At 69.0% G+C, this 17,351-nt stretch overlaps 1 protein-coding gene across 1 annotated transcript in view; it reads right to left on the reverse strand.

Moving 5' to 3' along the window:
• The window catches only part of KDM6B (lysine demethylase 6B), a 65,628-nt gene that overhangs the window by 9,129 nt on the left and 39,148 nt on the right, over positions 1-17,351 (reverse strand). Inside the window, exons 6-19 of the mRNA XM_039499682.1 lie at positions 17,090-17,188; positions 16,305-16,533; positions 12,555-12,647; positions 12,153-12,323; positions 10,746-10,989; positions 8,451-9,612; positions 7,051-7,174; positions 6,388-6,493; positions 5,629-5,834; positions 4,875-4,939; positions 4,339-4,410; positions 3,944-4,092; positions 3,055-3,169; positions 1,237-1,424 (exon numbers count right to left, since the gene is read on the reverse strand). Of these exons, the coding sequence (XP_039355616.1) occupies positions 1,237-1,424; positions 3,055-3,169; positions 3,944-4,092; positions 4,339-4,410; positions 4,875-4,939; positions 5,629-5,834; positions 6,388-6,493; positions 7,051-7,174; positions 8,451-9,612; positions 10,746-10,989; positions 12,153-12,323; positions 12,555-12,647; positions 16,305-16,533; positions 17,090-17,188 (3,023 nt within the window). The remainder of the gene's footprint in view (positions 1-1,236; positions 1,425-3,054; positions 3,170-3,943; positions 4,093-4,338; positions 4,411-4,874; positions 4,940-5,628; positions 5,835-6,387; positions 6,494-7,050; positions 7,175-8,450; positions 9,613-10,745; positions 10,990-12,152; positions 12,324-12,554; positions 12,648-16,304; positions 16,534-17,089; positions 17,189-17,351) is intronic.

Genomic DNA, 17,351 nt, shown 5'->3' on the forward strand with positions numbered 1-17,351 from the left:
TGAAAACTGGCCATTTATTCCTACCCTTTGTTCCCTGTCTTTTAACCAGTTACCGATCCATGAGAGGACCGTCCCTCTTATCCCGTTTACTTTGCCTAAGAGCCTTTGGCGAGGGACCTTGTCAAAGGCTTCCTGAAAATCTAAGTACACTAGATCCACTGGATCCCCCTTGTCGACCTCCCTCAGAGAATTCTAGTAGATTGGCGAGGCGCGATTTTTCCTTTACTAAAACCACGTTGACGCTTCCCCAACAAATTACGTTCATCTACGTGTCTGACAGTTTTGTTCTTTATTATAGTTTCAGCCAGTTTGCTGACGTCAGGCTTCCCGGCCTGTAAGTGCCGGGATCACCTCTGGAGCCCGTTTTAAAAATTGGCGTCACATTAGCTACCCTCCAGTCAGCTGGTGCACACGCTGATTTAAACGATAGGTTACAGATGACAATTATCGGCGGGGGAGCCGTGTTAGTCGGGGTCTGTAACAGCAGCAAAGAGTCCTGTGGCACCTTGTAGACTAACAGACGTTTGGGAGCATGAGCTTTCGTGGGTATGGGGTCGGGAGTCGCCCTCAGGCGTGAAGACGGATGCAAAGAACTCATTTAATTTCTCCGCAATGGCCTTATCGTCCTTGAGTGCTCCTCTAGCACCTCCATCGTCCACGCTGGCTGTTTGGCAGCTTCCTGGTTCCGACGTACTTAAAAAAAAATGCTGCTCTGACTTTTTGAGTCTTTGGCTGGCTGTTCCTCCAACTCTTTTTTGGCCTTCCTTGTATTTTTCCACTTCATTTGCCAGTGTTTATGATCCTTTCGATTTCCCCCCCTAGGATTTAACTTCCACTTTGTAAAGGACGCCCTTTTCGCCTCTTTAAAAAGTTTCCACGCAAGTTTGCAGGGATTTCACTTTCGGCACCGCACCCTCTCGTTTCTGGTTCACTAATTGTGTAGTTCCCCTTTCTGAAACGAAATGCTACCGGGTGGTGTTTTCCCCGCCACAGGGATATTAATTTTAATTATATTATGGGTCACGGTTACGAGGACGCAGAGAATCTCCATGAATAGATCCTCCCCTCAAGGACGTCTCTGTCCGAACCACGGGCTCCTCCGCACCTGTCCGATGGTTGTCTCTCAGCGTGAACCCCAGCCCCCTCTGCTATCCTCCCCCCGGGCCCCGCCGCCCGGCCCCACAGCCACCGACGTCCCGCCCTCTGAGGCCCCCCCCCCGGCCCCTCTGCCCGCACCTGTGAGGGGCCCGACGTTCCAGGCGATGTTGTTACACCAGCCCGTGGCCTGCACCCAGTGCACGGTGCCTGCGTTGATCCACACCAGGTCCCCGGGGCGCTGGATGAACCGGTACACGGGGATGTTCGATTTGTACAGGTCCTCCAGGATGGGCCACCAGGAGCCCGTCAGGTAGTCCACGCCGTGCCTGCCGGGGGGGGGGGGGGGAGAGTGAGACTCGGGTCCCCAGTGCAGCCCCAGGGCTCTGCCCCTGCACTCAGTGCGGATGGTCTCCAAGTAATGCCCCGCCCCCGAGGCCCTGGCCCCGCCCCCGAGGCCCTGGCCCCGCCCCCGAGGCCCTGGCCCCGCCCCGACCTGTCGCAGAAGGCGCTGATGGTCTCCCAGTAATGCCCCGTCCCTGAGGCTCTGGCCCCGCCCCGACCTGTCGCAGAAGGCGCTGATGGTCTCCCAGTAATGCCCCGCCCCCAAGGCCCTGGCCCCGCCCCTGAGGCCCTGGCCCCGCCCTTGACCTGTCACAGAAGGCGCTGATGGTCCCCCAGTAATGCCCCGCCCCCGAGGCCCTGGCCCCGCCCCCAAGGCCCTGGCTCCGCCCCGACCTGTCGCAGAAGGCACTGATGGTCTCCAAGTAATGCCCTGCCCCTGTGGCCCTGGCCCCGCCCCCAAGGCCCTGGCTCCGCCCCTGACCTGTCGCAGAAGGCGCTGATGGTCTCCAAGTAATGCCCCGCCCCTGTGGCCCTGGCCCCGCCCCCAAGGCCCTGGCTCCGCCCCGACCTGTCGCAGAAGGCACTGATGGTCTCCAAGTAATGCCCCGCCCCTGTGGCCCTGGCCCCGCCCCCACGGCCCTGGCTCCGCCCCGACCTGTCGCAGAAGGCACTGATGGTCTCCCAGTAATGCCCCGCCCCCGAGGCCCTGGCGCCGCCCGAGGGCCTTGGCGCGCCCCTGACCTGTCACAGAAGGCTCTGATGGTCTCCCAGTAATGCCCCGCCCCCGAGGCCCTGGCCCCGCCCCTGACCTGTCACAGAAGGCGCTGATGGTCCCCCAGTAATGCCCCGCCCCCGAGGCCCTGGCCCCGCCCCCGAGGCCCTGGCCCCGCCCCTGACATGTCGCAGAAGGCGCTGATGGTCTCCCTGTAATGCCCCGCCCCCAAGGCTCTGGCCCCACCCCTGAGGCTCTGGCCCCGCCCTGACCTGTCACAGAAGGCGCTGATGGTCCCCCAGTAATGCCCCACCCCCGAGGCCCTGGCCCTGCCCCCAAGGCTCTGGCTCCGCCCCTGACCTGTCGCAGAAGGTGCGGCTGGTCTCCCAGTAATGCCCCGCCCCTGAGGCTCTGGCCCCGAGGCTCTGGCCCTGGCCCTGCCCCTGTTCTGGCCCCGCCCCCGAGGCCCTGGCCCCGCCCCTGACCTGTCACAGAAGGCGCTGATGGTCTCCCAGTAATGCCCCGCCCCCAAGGCTCTGGCCCCGCCCCCGAGGCCCTGGCCCCGCCCCTGACCTGTCACAGAAGGCGCTGATGGTCTCCCAGTAATGCCCCGCCCCTGTGGCCCTGGCCCCGCCACTGAGGCCCTGGCCCCGCCCCTGACCTGTCACAGAAGGCGCTGATGGTCTCCCAGTAAGGCCCCGCCCCTGAGGCCCTGGCCCCGCCCCTGAGGCTCTGACCCCGCCCCCGAGGCTCTGGCCCTGGCCCCGCCCCAAGGTTCTGGCCCTGCCCCCGAGGCCCTGCCCCCGCCCCTGACGTGTCACAGAAGGCGCTGATGGTCTCCCAGTAATGCCCCGCCCCCCACGCTCAGGCCCCGCCCCCCAGGCCCTGGCCCCGCCCCTGACCTGTCACAGAAGGCGCTGATGGTCTCCCAGTAATGCTCGTGCACCGCGAACCACTCGCAGTCGCCCGGCCCGATGTTGATGTTGACGGAGCAGAAGTTGTTGTTCTCCTGGTGGCCTGAAGGGGGGGGAGCGATGCGCGATGTGAGGAGACGGTGGGCGTTAAGGGGATAGAGGGGGGGCGTTAAGGGGACGGAAGGGGAGAGTTAAGGAAATGAGGAGATGTTAAGGGGATGGAGGGGGGGCGTTAAGGGGACGGAAGGGGGAGTTAAGGAGATGACGGCCCGGCCCGTGTCTCTCTCCCGTGGCCGATGCAGACGGGGGGCTCTGGGAGGACGGGGCCCGGCCCGTGTCTCTCTCCCGTGGCTCTGGGGGGGACGGCGGCCCGGCCCCTGACTCTCTCTCCCCCCCCGTGTCCCCCCCAGACCTGGGCCTGTTCAGCACCAAGACGCTGGTGGAGGCGAGCGGGGAGCACGCCGTGGAAGTCCGCACCCAGGTGCAGCAGCCCTCGGACGAGAACTGGGACCTGTCGGGCACCCGCCAGGTGTGGCCGTGCGAGAGCAGCCGCTCGCACACCACCATCGCCAAGTACGCCCAGTACCAGGCCTCCTCCTTCCAGGAGTCGCTGCAGGTCAGTGCGGGGGGGATGGAGGATGGCGTTAAGGGGACGGAAGGGGAGAGTTAAGGAGATGAGGGGATGTTAAGGGGATGGAGGAGGGCGTTAAGGGGACGGAAGGGGATGTTAAGGGGATGGAGGGGGGGCGTTAAGGGGACGGAAGGGGAGAGTTAAGGAGATGAGGGGATGTTAAGGGGATGGAGGGGGTGACGGACCCCCCCCCCACCTCCAGGACACTCCGACCCGGCCCGGCCTCCGCTCCCCGCCCCCACTCACCCGGCGTCCGGCTGCCTGGCACTTTCATGTAGAGCTGCACCGTGTTCATGCCCAGGATGGTGTGACCCACGTGACTCAGCATGTTCCCTGTCGACGTGACCCGCATGAAGGCCGGTAGCTTCAGCAGCTCCTGCAGCTGCGGCTTCCACCTGGCAACGAGGGGATGTCAGACGGTGTCCTCACCCCCCACACACACCGAGTCCCCACGGGTCCCCCTCCCCCCCCACAGAGAGCCCCCCGCCCGGCCCAGACCTCCTCTCTTCCTAGGGGGCAGCCTGTCAGAGGGGGGGCGTGGCAAACCCACCCGCCCCGTGCCCCCCACAGGCGCCGGGCAGGCACGTGGGGGTCAGATCTTCCCCCCCACACCTCCCTGCCCCCCCACCCCGCCCCCTCACCGCTTGGCGTCGGACAGGTCGATGTTGGTCCCAAATTTGATGATCTGGGGGGATTTCTGGTCCACGTTGCTGCTGGGGAGAGAGAGGCTTTATGGGGGTGCGGGGAGGGGTCCCCCGGCTCTCCCTTCCCTCTGCCCCCACCCCCCCGCTCAGGGTTCGGGCTCCCCCGCCCCCAAGCCCCTTATCCCTCCCGCAATGAGCGTGGCGCGATCCCCATGGGTCATGTGTCCCCCGACGCCCCCTTCCCTGGAGCGCCCCAAAACTGGGGGTCGGGTCCCCTCCGCTGCGATCCCCTCAAACGCCTGGCAAATGTTGGGTCCCGTCTCCCCGCGGATTCCCCCAAGCACAGAACTGCAGCCCCCCTTCAATATCGGGGGTCACCGCCCCCCAACCCGCCAACACTGGGGTCACGAGCCCCTGCAATATTGGGGTCACAGCCACCCCCCCAGCTGTGATAAAGGAGCAGGCAGGGCAGGGCTGGGCGTGCAGGGGGGGCACCCCAATTCCCTCCCCCCACCCCCATGCTCCCATCGTACCTGGGGGGCGTCTCCGTGGTGCTGTCGGGTTCGTCGGCGTCCTCCTCGTCGCTTTCCTTTTCCTCCTGATCCAGAGAGAGGGCGTCAAACCAGGGTCCCCCACACGGCCCCCCCGTCGGCACAACCCGGGGTCCCCCCCACACACAGCCCCCCGCCATTGGCACAAACCGGGCCCCCCATCGGCACAAACCGGGGCTCTGCCATGGGCACCTGGCACCCCCTTTGGAGACGGGCTCCCCCAGACGTGCCGACGGTGGGGTCCGGGCCCCCCCATTCCCCATGGCCCCCGCGGGAGGTTGGCGCCCCGGCACCCCCGGCACTGACCTGCAGCGACTCCTGGAAGGAGGAGGCCTGGTACTGGGCGTACTTGGCAATGGTGGTGTCCGTCACCCCCTCCATCCCCTTAACATCCCCTCATCTCCTTAACTCTCCTTCCATCCATCCCTTAACGCCTCCCTCCATCCCCTTAACATCCCCTCATCTCCTTAACTCTCCCCTTCCGTCCCCTTAACGCCATCCTCCATCCCCCCCGCACTGACCTGCAGCGACTCCTGGAAGGAGGAGGCCTGGTACTGGGCGTACTTGGCGATGGTGGTGTCCGTCACCCCCTCCATCCCCTTAACATCCCCTCATGTCCTTAACTCTCCCCTTCCGTCCCCTTAACGCCCTCCCTCCATCCCCTTAACATCCCCTCATCTCCTTAACTCTCCCCTTCCGTCCCCTTAACGCCATCCTCCATCCCCCCCGCACTGACCTGCAGCGACTCCTGGAAGGAGGAGGCCTGGTACTGGGCGTACTTGGCGATGGTGGTGTGCGAGCGGCTGCTCTCGCACGGCCACACCTGGCGGGTGCCCGACAGGTCCCAGTTCTCGTCCGAGGGCTGCTGCACCTGGGTGCGGACTTCCACGGCGTGCTCCCCGCTCGCCTCCACCAGCGTCTTGGTGCTGAACAGGCCTAGGTCTGGGGGGGACACGGGGGGGGAGAGAGTCAGGGGCTGGGCCGCCGTCCCCCCCAGAGCCACGGGAGAGAGCCACGGGCCGGGCCCCGTCCCCCCAGAGAACCCCATCCGCATTGGCCACGGGAGAGAGACACGGGCCGGGCCCCCGTCCCCCCAGAGCCCCCCGTCCGCGTCGGCCACGGGAGAGAGACACGGGCCGGGCCCCCATCCCCCCGAGTCCCCCGTCCGCATCGGCCACGGGAGAGAGACACGGGCCGGGCCCCCGACCCCCAGAGCCATGGGAGAGAGACACGGGCCGGGCCCCATCCCCCCCCAGAGCCCCCCGTCTGCATCGGCCACGGGAGAGAGACACGGGCCGGGCCCCGTCCCCCCGAGTCCCCCATCCCCCAGAGCCACGGGAGAGAGACACGGGCCGGGCCCCGACCCCCAGAGCCCCCCGTCCGCATCGGCCACGGGAGAGAGACACGGGCCGGGCCCCGTCCCCCCGAGTCCCCCGTCCGTGTTGGCCACGGGAGAGAGACACGGGCTGGGCCCCCCCCCCGGCGCGGCACTCACTGAGGCGCAGGGAGCCGGCCAGCCCCCGGATGACCGTGATGGGGTTCTTGGGGTCGGTGCAGAACTGCAGCAGGACGGGCGAGAAGGCGTCGCGTTTGCTCTCCAGCTGCCGGGGGGAGGGAGTGTGAGAAAAGCAAACGGCTGGTAACCCCCGTCCCCTCCGGTACCCCGTCCCCCGGTATCCTCGCCCCAGGTATCCTCCGGTACCCCGTCCCCCGGTATCCTCCCCCAGGTATCCTCCCGGTACCACCGCCCCCTGGTATCCTCGTCCCCAGTATCCCCATCTGCTCCCAGCCCCCGGTATCCTCATCCTCCCAGGTATCCTCCCCATTATCCCCGTCTGCTCCCAGCCCCCCCGGTATCCTCGTCCCCGGTATCCCCATCGGCTCCCAGCCCCCGATATCCTCGTCCCCCAGGTATCCTCCCCCCGGTATCCTCGCCCCCAGGTATCTGCTCCCAGCCCCCGGTATCCTCATCCCCAGGTATCCTCCCCTCCAGGTATCCCCGTCTGCTCCCAGCACCCCCGGTATCCTCGTCCCCCAGGTATCCTCCCCGGTATCCCCATCTGCTCCCAGCCCCCGGTACCCTCCCCAGGTATCCCGTCTGCTCCCAGCCCCCGGTACCCCTGGACCCCCGCTCTCCCCGCCCCGGCGCGTCACTCACGTAGATGCTGGGCGTGGGGGGGTTGAGCTTCTCCCGGGGCAGCGTCTCCTCGGGGACGGGGGGTTTCACGGACTGGGCGGCCGAGAGATACGACTCCTTGAACTTCCCCTTCACCTTGGCGTGCCTGGGGAGAACGAGCCCGTTGGGGCAGGGCACGTCCGGGGGCTATGGGGCAGGAGGGGTCCCAGGGCTGGGGCGAGCTATGGGGCAGGGGAGTCCCAGGGCTGGGGGGTTATGCGGCAGGAGGGGTCCCAGGGGCTGGGGTTATGGGCAGGAGGGGTCCCAGGCCTGGGGGCAGGGCAGGAGGGGTCCCAGGGCTGGGGTGGGGGCTATGGGGCAGGGGACGTCCCAGAGGCTGGGGGGGGCTATGGGGCAGGGGGCGTCCCAGGCAGGGGTCTGGGGATCACGGCAATGAAGGGGGTGCAGTGAGCTCCGCTGCCCGCTGGGTGGCTGCCTGGACCCCGCTCTGGCCCCAGGACGTTGGGGTGCAGGGCCCAGCACCCCCCCCCCCCGGTACGGCACAGGGCTGGCTCCAGCGGGCCCAGGAGGCATGGGGAGGGGTCGGGTCCATGTGTGTTTGGGGGGGGTTCGAGTGGGGTCTGGGGGCACCAAGAGGGCTACGTGAGAGCACTGGGGGACTGCACAGGCAGGGGAGCTGGGGTGCTCGTGGGAGGATGGGGCGCACAGGCAGGAGGAACTGGGGTACAGGCAAGAGGAGGGGGACACAGGCAGGGGAACTGGGGCGCTCAGGCGGGAACTGGGGTGCTGGTGGGAGGATGGGGGTGCAGGCGGGGATACGGGGGTGCAGGCGAGGGGACGGGGGCACACAGGCAGGGGAGCTGGGGTGCAGGTGGGGAGGGCACAGGCAGGGGAGCTGGGGTGCAGGCGGGGGAAACTGGGGGTGCAGGCGGGGGAGACAGGGGTGCAGGCGGGGAACTAGGGGTGCAGGTGGGGATACGGGGTGCAGGCGGGGAACTGGGGTGCAGGCAGGGGATACGGGGTGCAGGCGGGGAGAGGGGGTGCACGCGGGAGCTGGGGCATGGGCAGGGGAGCTGGGGTGCAGGCGGGGAACTGGGGGTGCAGGCAGGGGATGGGGTGCAGGCGGGGGAGAGGGGTGCACGCGGGGAGCTGGGGTGCAGGCAGGGGAGCTGGGGGTGCAGGCGGGGGAACTGGGGTGCAGGCAGGGGATACGGGGCGCAGGCAGGGGAGACGGGGTGCAGGCGGGTGGATACGGGGGTGCAGGTGGGGGGCCGGGGGTGCCGGGCAGGGGGAACTGGGGGGCGCCAGGTGGCATGGCGGGGGCTGCGGCAGCGGGGGCCCCGGGGCGGCGGGGGGGGGTGCACGGGCAGGGGCGTCTGGGGGTGCAGGCGGGGATCCGGGGTGCAGGCGGGGCGACTCACTTGCTGGCCCGCACCACCTCGGCGGCGCTGTGGCCGATGGTGAGCTCGGCCAGCGGCAGGCGCCGCTCCTCCACCTCGGAGGCGATGAAGGTCTCCTTGTCCCCGCTCTCCACTTTGATGAGCCGGATCTTGAGCTCCTTGGGGGGCCCCTCGCTCAGGGCCCGCAGCTTGAGCAGGTCGGCCGGGCACACGCCGCCGGCGGGGCCGGGCCCCGGGCCCTCCTCCCTGCGGGGGGGCGGGCGGCGCTCGGGCGGGGGGCCGGCGGCGGCGGCGGCGGCGGGCGGCTTGCCGGCTCTGCCCGCCTCGCCCTGGGCGCCGTTCTCCCGCCCCTGGCAGCCGGCGCGCTGCGGGTCCAGGTCGCCCAGCACCTGCCGGTTCCTCTCCTTGGGGGCTTTGCCGTCGCGGCGCCGCCGCCGCCCGTCCTTGCCGGCCCGCCGGTGCCGCCGGTGCTCCTTCTCCGGCCGGCGCGGCGGCGGCGGCGGGGTGGGCTCCCGCCCCGCCCGCTCCACCAGGGTCTCGCAGGCCCGGCTGATCTCCTCCAGCACCTCCGACTCCGTCTTGGGGGCCCGGGGCTCCGGCGAGGCCCCCGCCGGCGCCTCGCCCCAGGCCGGGCTTGAGGTAGAAAACGGCGAGGAAGACGCCGGCGCCGGTGCTGCCGGCGGCGGCGCCGGGGCGGGGGCCTTCTTGGCCCGGTAGGCGTGTTTCTGCCCCTCCAGCACGCTGGCCAGCGACCGCAGCAGGCTGGCGGTGCTGGGCGGGGGGCCCTTCCCGGCCTCCTCCCGCTTGCCGAAGGGGTACAGCCGGGGCGGCTCCGGGTTGGGGTACTCGACGGGGGGGGCCGGCGGGGGCTTGGGTCTGGCCAGGGGGGGCGGGCCGGGCAGGAGCCGGGCGGGAGGGGGCGGGAAGCCGGCCCCCCCCGCCCCGGCCTCCCGGTCCTCCTCCTCCCGCCGGATGGACTCGTCCAGCATCTTCATGATGTTGGCCAAGCCGTCGGGCAGGATCTTGGCGAATTCGGGGGGCTCCTCGAACTGGTCCTCCCGGGGGGGGCCGGGGAAGTCGAAGAGGCGCTGGCCGCCCCGGGTTTCGGCGGGGCCCGGCCCGGAGGCAGCGTCTTTGGGTAGGAGGCCCTGGGCGGCGGGGCGGGGCTCGGCGGGGCCGTTTCCTGAGGTATTTGGGGGCCGGGAGGCCTTGGGACCCTCCCGCCCTCCGGGGCCGAGCTCGCGGGCGTCTCAGCCAGATGTCGGGGGCGGGGCTCCTGCTTGGCGAAGGCGCAGCGGTAGGTGGCGGGGCGGGAGGGGTGGGGCGCGGGGTGGGGCTCGCCCAGCCGGGCGCCCGGCCCCGACTCCCCTGGCTGCTGGTGGTGGGATCCTGGAAGCCCCCCCGGGGCCCGGCCGCGTCGCGGGGACCCAGCTGGGGCTCCCCCTCGCACCCGAACAGGATCTCGTCCAGGGGGTCCCCCCCGGCCGCACCCTCCCCCTGGTCCCGGACGCCTGGGCCCTTCAGCCAGGGCAGGGGCGGGCGGCCTGCTCGGGGCCCCGGCTGGCGAGGAGGGGGCGGGGGCGCAGGGCCGGCTGGAGGAGGGGTGGGGGCAGGGCCGGGGCGGGTGCTCCACGTTCTCCGGGGCCGGGCTGGATGGGGCCGGGGTTTGGGAACGGTCAGGAGCCTGCGGGGGAGGAGAGAGACGGCAGCTGATCAGTGAGCGGCCTGGGCTGGGTCAAAGCAGCCCCAGACACCGGGACCCAGCCAGCCCCCAGCCCCTAGACACCGGGACCCCAGCTGGACCCCAGACACCGGGACCCAGCCACACCCCCCCCAACCCCCCCAGACACCAGGACCCAGCCAGACCCCCAGCCCCCAAACACTGGGACCCCAGCCGGACCCCTGCCCCCAGACACCGGGATCCAGCCAGACCCCCAGCCACCAGGACCCCTGCCGGACTCCCTGCCCCCAGACACCGGGACCCAGCCAGCCTCCCAGCCCCCAGACACCGGGACCCAGCCAGACCCCTAGACACCGGGACCCCAGCTGGACCCCAGACACCGGGACCCAGCCACACCCCCAACCCCAGACACCAGGACCCAGCCAGACCCCAGCCCCCAGACACTGGGACCCCAGCCGGACCCCTGCCCCAGACACCGGGATCCAGCCAGACCCCAGACACCAGGACCCAGCCAGACCCCCCCCCAGACACTGGGATCCAGACAGCCCCCCCCAGCCCCCCTAGACACCGGGACCCCAGCCGGACCCCCCCCCCCCGGGCTGGAGAACCCGTCCTGCCTCCCCGGCTCCACTCACTGCTGGGGCCCGGCTCCGCGGGTCTTGCTGGTGGGGCCGGCCGGGGGCGCGGGCGTAAGGCAGGTGACGCTGGCTGGTGAGGTGCTGGGGTCCGGCCGCCCCCGGGGAACCCGGCTGGCTCTAAGGTCACTTCCAGGGGCGGGCCTGGCCGCGAGGCTCGCCGGAGGGGCGGGCGGTGGGGCGGGTGCGAGCCGTCGGCGGGAGCCGGGTACGGGACGGGGTGGGCGACCGAATTCCTCGGCTCCTGCGGGAGGGAGAGAGACGGTGAGAGAGAGAGAGCGGGGCGGAGGGCCTGTCCTCTGGGCGCTGGTGCCCCGGCCCCAGGGCGGGGACTGGCTGGCTCAGGGAGGTGGGGAATGGGGCAGGGGCCTGTCCCCTCTGGGGGGAGCCGGCTCCCCACCGGCCCCAGGGCGGGGACTGGCTGGCTCAGGGGGGCGGGGAATGGGGCAGGGCCAGTCCCCTCTGGGGCGCTGGCTCCCACCCGGCCCCAGGGCGGGACTGGCTGGCTCAGGGGCAGGGAATGGGGCAGGGCCTGTCCTCTGGGGCGCTGCCCCACCCGGCCCCAGGGCGGGGACTGGCTGGCTCAGGGGGGCGGGGAATGGGGCAGGGGCCTGTCCCCTCTGGGGGGCGCCGGGGGGGGCGCCGGGGGGGGGTTACCTGTCTCTCCGGCGCAGCCACGGTCTGGCGCTCAGGGCCCCACGTCTCGCCGTGGAGGGGGTTCCACAGCCCGGGCTTGGGCAGCTGGTAGTGGGGGCCCTGGGGCTGCCCGCCACGCCCCGCTCTGCTTGGGAGCGGGTGAGCGGGGCCGGGCTCTGCCCTGCACTCAGCCCTGGGCAGCTCAGGGGAGGGGCCCCCCCACTTCGGGGATCCCCCCCCACATCCCCCCTGGGAACTCCCTCCCCCTCCCCTGCCTGCCCCTGGGACCCCCTCCTTCCCCACATCCCCTGGGATCCCCTCCCCGCCTGCCCTGGGACCCCTCCTCCTCCCCACACCCACCCGGGGAACTCCCTCCCCCTCCCCTGCCTGCCCCTGGGGTCCCCCTCCCCCACCTGCCCCTGGGACCCCCTCCCTTCCCCACATCCCCCCCGGGATCCCCCCTCCCGCGCCTGCCCTGGGACCCCTTCCCCTCACCTGCCTGCCCCTGGGGTCCCCTCCCCACCTGCCCCTGGGACCCCCTCCCTTCCCCACATCCCCTGGGTTCCCCCTCCCCACCTGCCCTGGGACCCCCTCCCTCCCCCAACACCCACCCTATCCCCTCCCTGTCTGCCCCTGGGATCCCCTCCCCACCTGCCCCAGGACCCCTCCTCCTCCCTTCCCACAAACACCCCGGGAACTCCCTCCCTCCCCCTCCCCCCCCAGCCCCAGGGGGCCCCCACCCCCACGCCCCAGCCCCCCACCCCCGGCTACCTGCTCGGGGCTGGCGCTCCTCCTCCTCCCCTTCATGGGGCTCGGCAGCTCCTCGCCGTGCCCGGGGTGGGGCGGGGGCTGGGCGGGGGGGATGGGCTGCACCACGGGGGGCTCCATGGGGGGCGCCGGCCGCTTCAGCTGGGGGCTGCGCTTGGCTGAGAAATTCCGCTTCTGGGGAGAAGATGGGGGAGGTGAGAGCGACACCTGTGAACCAGCCCCTGCCTCCTGGGGGCGATCCTCCCCCCCCAACAGCCACTGCTCCACCCCCCCGCCGGTCCACCCAGGGCTCCTCCCGCCTCCCCACACCCCCAGGTGGTCCCCACACCCCAGGGCTCCTCCCCACCCTCCCCCCGCCGGTCCCCACCCCCCCCGGGGCCCCCCTCCCCCCCGCCAGCGGCTCACCTCGAGGTGCAGGAGGTTCCACACCTGCTGCAGGGGGGGCAGGGCCTTGCTCCGGTGATGGGACGAGCCCGAGTGGAAATTCCACAGCTGAGCCTGGCGGGGGGGCGGGAGAGACGTGAGTCGCGGGGGGGGTGAGCCCGTGCCAGGGTGACCCACTCCTCCCACCCCCACCCCACCAGCACCTCCTGACCGGTAACCACCTCCCCATCCGTGCAATGGGCCAGTCCGGCCCAGAACCCCTCCCCAATCAATCCAATGGGCCAGTCCGGCCCAGAACCCCCCTCCCCCAATCAATCCAATGGGCCAGTCCGGCCCAGAACCGCCCTCCCCCAATCAATCCAATGGGCCAGTCCGCCCAGAACCCACCTCCCCCAATCAATCCAATGGGCCAGTCCGGCCCAGAACCCCCCTCCCCCAATCAATCCAATGGGCCAGTCCGGCCCAGAACGCCCCCCCCCCCAGTCAATCCAATGGGCCCACACAGCCCAGACCACCCACCCCACCCCTGCTCAGGCCAATGGGCCCACCCGCCCAGAACCATCATCCCCAGTCAGTCCAATGGGCCCGTCCAGCCCACAACCCCCCCGCCCCAATGAAGCCAATGGGCCAGTCCGGCCCAGAACCCCTTCCTGATCAGGCCAATGGGCCAGTCCAGCCCAGAACCCCTCCCCAATCAATCCAATGGACCTACCCGGCCCAGAACCCCTCCCTAATCAGGCCCATGGGCCCGTCCGGCCCAGAACCTCCCTCCCCCAATCAGCCCCATGGACCTACCCGGCCCCGAACCATCATCCCCGATCAGCCCCACGGACCCGTCCGGCCCAGAACCCCCCTCCCCCAATCAGCCCCATGGACCTACCCGGCCCAGAACCATCATCCCCGATCAGCCCCACGGACCCGTCCGGCCCAGAACCCCCCTCCCCCAATCAGCCCCATGGACCTACCCGGCCCCGAACCATCATCCCCGATCAGCCCCACGGACCCACCCGGGTGTTGCCACACTCCACATAGCAGTCGCTAGGTGTCGCTGTCTAAGCTCTCAAAAGAAGCCAACAATGTCACTGAACACAGTTTCCAGAGAACGACACCGAGAATGACACCCACCCCCACGCCCGCGCCCACAGCCAGGCGAGTACAGTCACAACAGCCTTCGCACGCAGCTCCGTCGTGCTCATCAAACCCGTTCCGCGCTCTTCTGGGCGGCTACTTTCAGCCGAGCCGCCTCTGCTTGCCAGGCAGGGCCCAGAGCCCGGGCGTTCGCCTGACCTGACCTGAGTTCGCCTGACCTGAGTTCGCCTGACCTGAGCTCGTTCGCCTGACCTGAGCTCGCCTGACGTGAGCTCGTTCGTCTGACCTGAGCTCGTTCGCCTGACCTGAGTTCACTTGACCTGTGCTCGTTCGCCTGACCTGAGCTCGCCTGACGTGAGCTCATTCGCCTGATGTGAGTTCGCCTGACCTGAGTTCACTTGACCTGAGCTCATTCGCCTGACCTGACCTCATTCGCCTGACCTGAGTTCGCCTGACCTGAGCTCGTTCGCCTGACCTGAGCTCATTCGCCTGACCTGAGTTCGTCTGACATGAGCTCGTTCACCTGACCTGAGCTCGCTTGACATGAGCTGGTTCGCCTGACCTGAGCTCGCCTGACCTGAGTTCGTTCACCTGACCTGAGCTCGCCTGACCTGAGCTCATTCGCCTGACGTGACCTCGTTCACCTGACCCGAGTTTGTCTGACCTGAGCTCATTCGCCTGACCTGAGCTCGCCTGACGTGGGCTTGTTCACCTGACCTGAGCTCGCCTGACCTGAGCTCATTCGCCTGACCTGAGCTCGTTTGCGTGACCTGAGTTCGCCTGACGTGAGCTCGTTCGCCTGACCTTCGTTCGCCTGACGTGAGCTCGTTCGCCTGACCTGAGTTCGTCTGACCTGACCTCGTTCGCCTGACCTGAGCTCGCCTGACGTGGGCTTGTTCACCTGACCTGAGCTCGCCTGACCTGAGTTCACTTGACCTGTGCTCGTTCGCCTGACCTGAGCTCGCCTGACGTGAGCTCATTCGCCTGATGTGAGTTCGCCTGACCTGAGTTCACTTGACCTGAGCTCATTCGCCTGACCTGAGTTCGCCTGACCTGAGCTCGTTCGCCTGACCTGAGCTCGTTCGCCTGACCTGAGCTCATTCGCCTGACCTGAGTTCGTCTGACCTGAGCTCGTTCGCCTGACCTGAGTTCGTCTGACCTGAGCTCGCCTGACGTGAGTTCGTTCACCTGACCTGAGCTCGCCTGACCTGAGCTCATTCGCCTGACGTGACCTCGTTCACCTGACCCGAGTTTGTCTGACCTGAGCTCATTCGCCTGACCTGAGCTCGCCTGACGTGGGCTTGTTCACCTGACCTGAGCTCGCCTGACCTGAGCTCATTCGCCTGACCTGAGCTCGTTTGCGTGACCTGAGTTCGCCTGACGTGAGCTCGTTCGCCTGACCTGAGTTCGCCTGACCTGAGCTCGTTCGCCTGACCTGAGTTCGCCTGACCTGAGCTCGTTTGCCTGACCTGAGTTCGCCTGACCTGAGTTCGCCTGACCTGAGCCCGTTTGCCTGACCTGAGTTCGTCTGACCTGACCTCGTTCGCCTGACCTGAGCTCGTTCGCCTGACCTGACCTTCGTTCGCCTGACGTGAGCTCGTTCGCCTGACCTGAGCTCGCCTGACGAGGGCTTGTTCACCTGACCTGAGCTCGCCTGACCTGAGCTCGTTCGCCTGACCTGAGTTCGTCTGACCTGAGCTCGTTCGCCTGACCTGAGCTCGTCTGACCTGAGCTCGTTCGCCTGACCTGAGCTCGTTCGCCTGACCTGAGCTCGTCTGACCTGAGCTCGTTCGCCTGACCTGAGCTCGCCTGACGTGAGCTCATTCGCCTGATGTGAGTTCGCCTGACCTGAGCTCGTTTGCCTGACCTGAGCTCGCTTGACATGAGCTGGTTCGCCTGACGTGACCTCGTTCACCTGACCCGAGTTTGTCTGACCTGAGCTCGCCTGACCTGAGCTCGTTCGCCTGACCTGAGCTCGCCTGACCTGAGCTCGTTCGCCTGACCTGAGTTCGCCTGACCTGAGCTCGCCTGACCTGACCTCATTCGCCTGACGTGACCTTGTTCACCTGACCCGAGTTTGTCTGACCTGAGCTCGTCTGACCTGAGCTCGTTTGCCTGACCTGAGTTCGCCTGACGTGACCTCGTTCACCTGACCCGAGTTTGTCTGACCGGAGCTCGCCTGGCGTGAGCTCGTTCACCTGACGTGAGCTCGGCACTGCAGCCAGCCCAGTAGATTTAAAGATCAAAATCCGCTAGCCTGACCCCTTTCCACTCTCTGCCCGCTTCCAGGGGGTGATTTCTGACAACAGCCGGGCAGCTACGCCCGGGGGGCAGAGTAAAGGGGAGCCGAAATCAAGCTCGCTCCACATCTGATCCCGTCTCATCCCACCCGGCCGGGCCGGGCCCCCTCGCTGCCTCGCCTCCGGTTCCAACTCCGGAGCGGCGAGCAAGACGACATCCGGGTAACACCCAAGCGCACGGGCCACTCGCCGCCAAAGCGCGCCGGCCTTGAGAGAGCCCCCGACCGCCGCCTTTCCCTCGCCGCGGAGGCGTCGCCCCGCCCGGGCGTGCGACGGAAGGTGTGACGACGCCCCGGACCCGCCACGTCCGATCCGTGCAACGGGCCTCTGGGCCCGGACCCCCGCCCCAGATCAGTGCAACGGGCCCCCCGGCCGGCCCCACCTGCTGCAGGCGCCCGATGCGGGCGCTGATCTCGCCGTAGCTGCCATAGTCGCGCTGGTAGCGGGCCGCGTTCTGGTAGCACCGCACGGCCTCCTCCCAGTCCTGCTCCGACTCGTAGACCTGCCCCAGCTGCTCCCACAGCTGCGGCTGCACCGGGTCCCGCAGCAGGGCCTGGACGCAGCCGTGGATGGCCTCCAGCTTGCCATGCAGGGGCCGGGGGGCAGAGTTCCTGCGGGGGGGGGGCAGGGACCGCGTCAGACTCAGTGCGCCTGGGGAGTGGGTGGGGCAGGACTCCTGGGTTCTCTCCCCGGCTCTGGGAGGGGAGTGGGGGCTGGTGGTTAGAGCAGCGGGGGCTGGGAGCCAGGACTCCTGGGTTCTCTCCCCGGCTCTGGGAGGGGAGTGGGGGCTGGTGGTTAGAGCAGGGTGGGGCTGGGAGCCAGGACTCCTGGGTTCTCTCCCCGGCTCTGGGAGGAGTGGGGCTGGTGGTTAGAACAGGGTGGGGCTGGGAGCCAGGACTCCTGGGTTCTCTCCCCGGCTCTGGAAGGGGAGTGGGGGCTGGTGGTTAGAGCAGGGGGGGCTGGGAGCCAGGACTCCTGGGTTCTCTCCCCTCTGGGAGGAGTGGGGGCTGGTGGTTAGAGCAGGGGGGGGAGCCAGGACTCCTGGTTCTCTCCCAGCTCTTGGTTAGAGCAGACACCAGGGAGCCAGGACTCCTGGGTTCTCTCCCCGTCTCTGGGAGGGGTTTTCCTCCCACCCTGTGTCTGGAGATCGCGAGCAGCAACACTTACCCAGAGGGGAAATAGGGTTTGTTGGGGTGCCCGATATTAGTGCCATGAGGTGACGGGAGATGTGGGGGCAGCTGGGGCTGTCCGATGCTGGCAGAGCACCTGGGGGACAAGGAAAGAGAGATGGTTACGGGCTGAAGTTTGGGGGATGGGGCCCGGGGCCCGTCCCCTCTAGGGGGGCGCCGGCTCCCACCCGGCCCCAGGGCGGGGACTGGCTGGCTCAGGGGGGCGGGGAATGGGGCAGGGGCCTGTCCCCTCTGGGGGG

The sequence above is a fragment of the Mauremys reevesii genome, linkage group 14 (genome assembly GCF_016161935.1).
Source record: "Mauremys reevesii isolate NIE-2019 linkage group 14, ASM1616193v1, whole genome shotgun sequence".
Lineage (NCBI taxonomy): Eukaryota > Metazoa > Chordata > Testudines > Geoemydidae > Mauremys > Mauremys reevesii.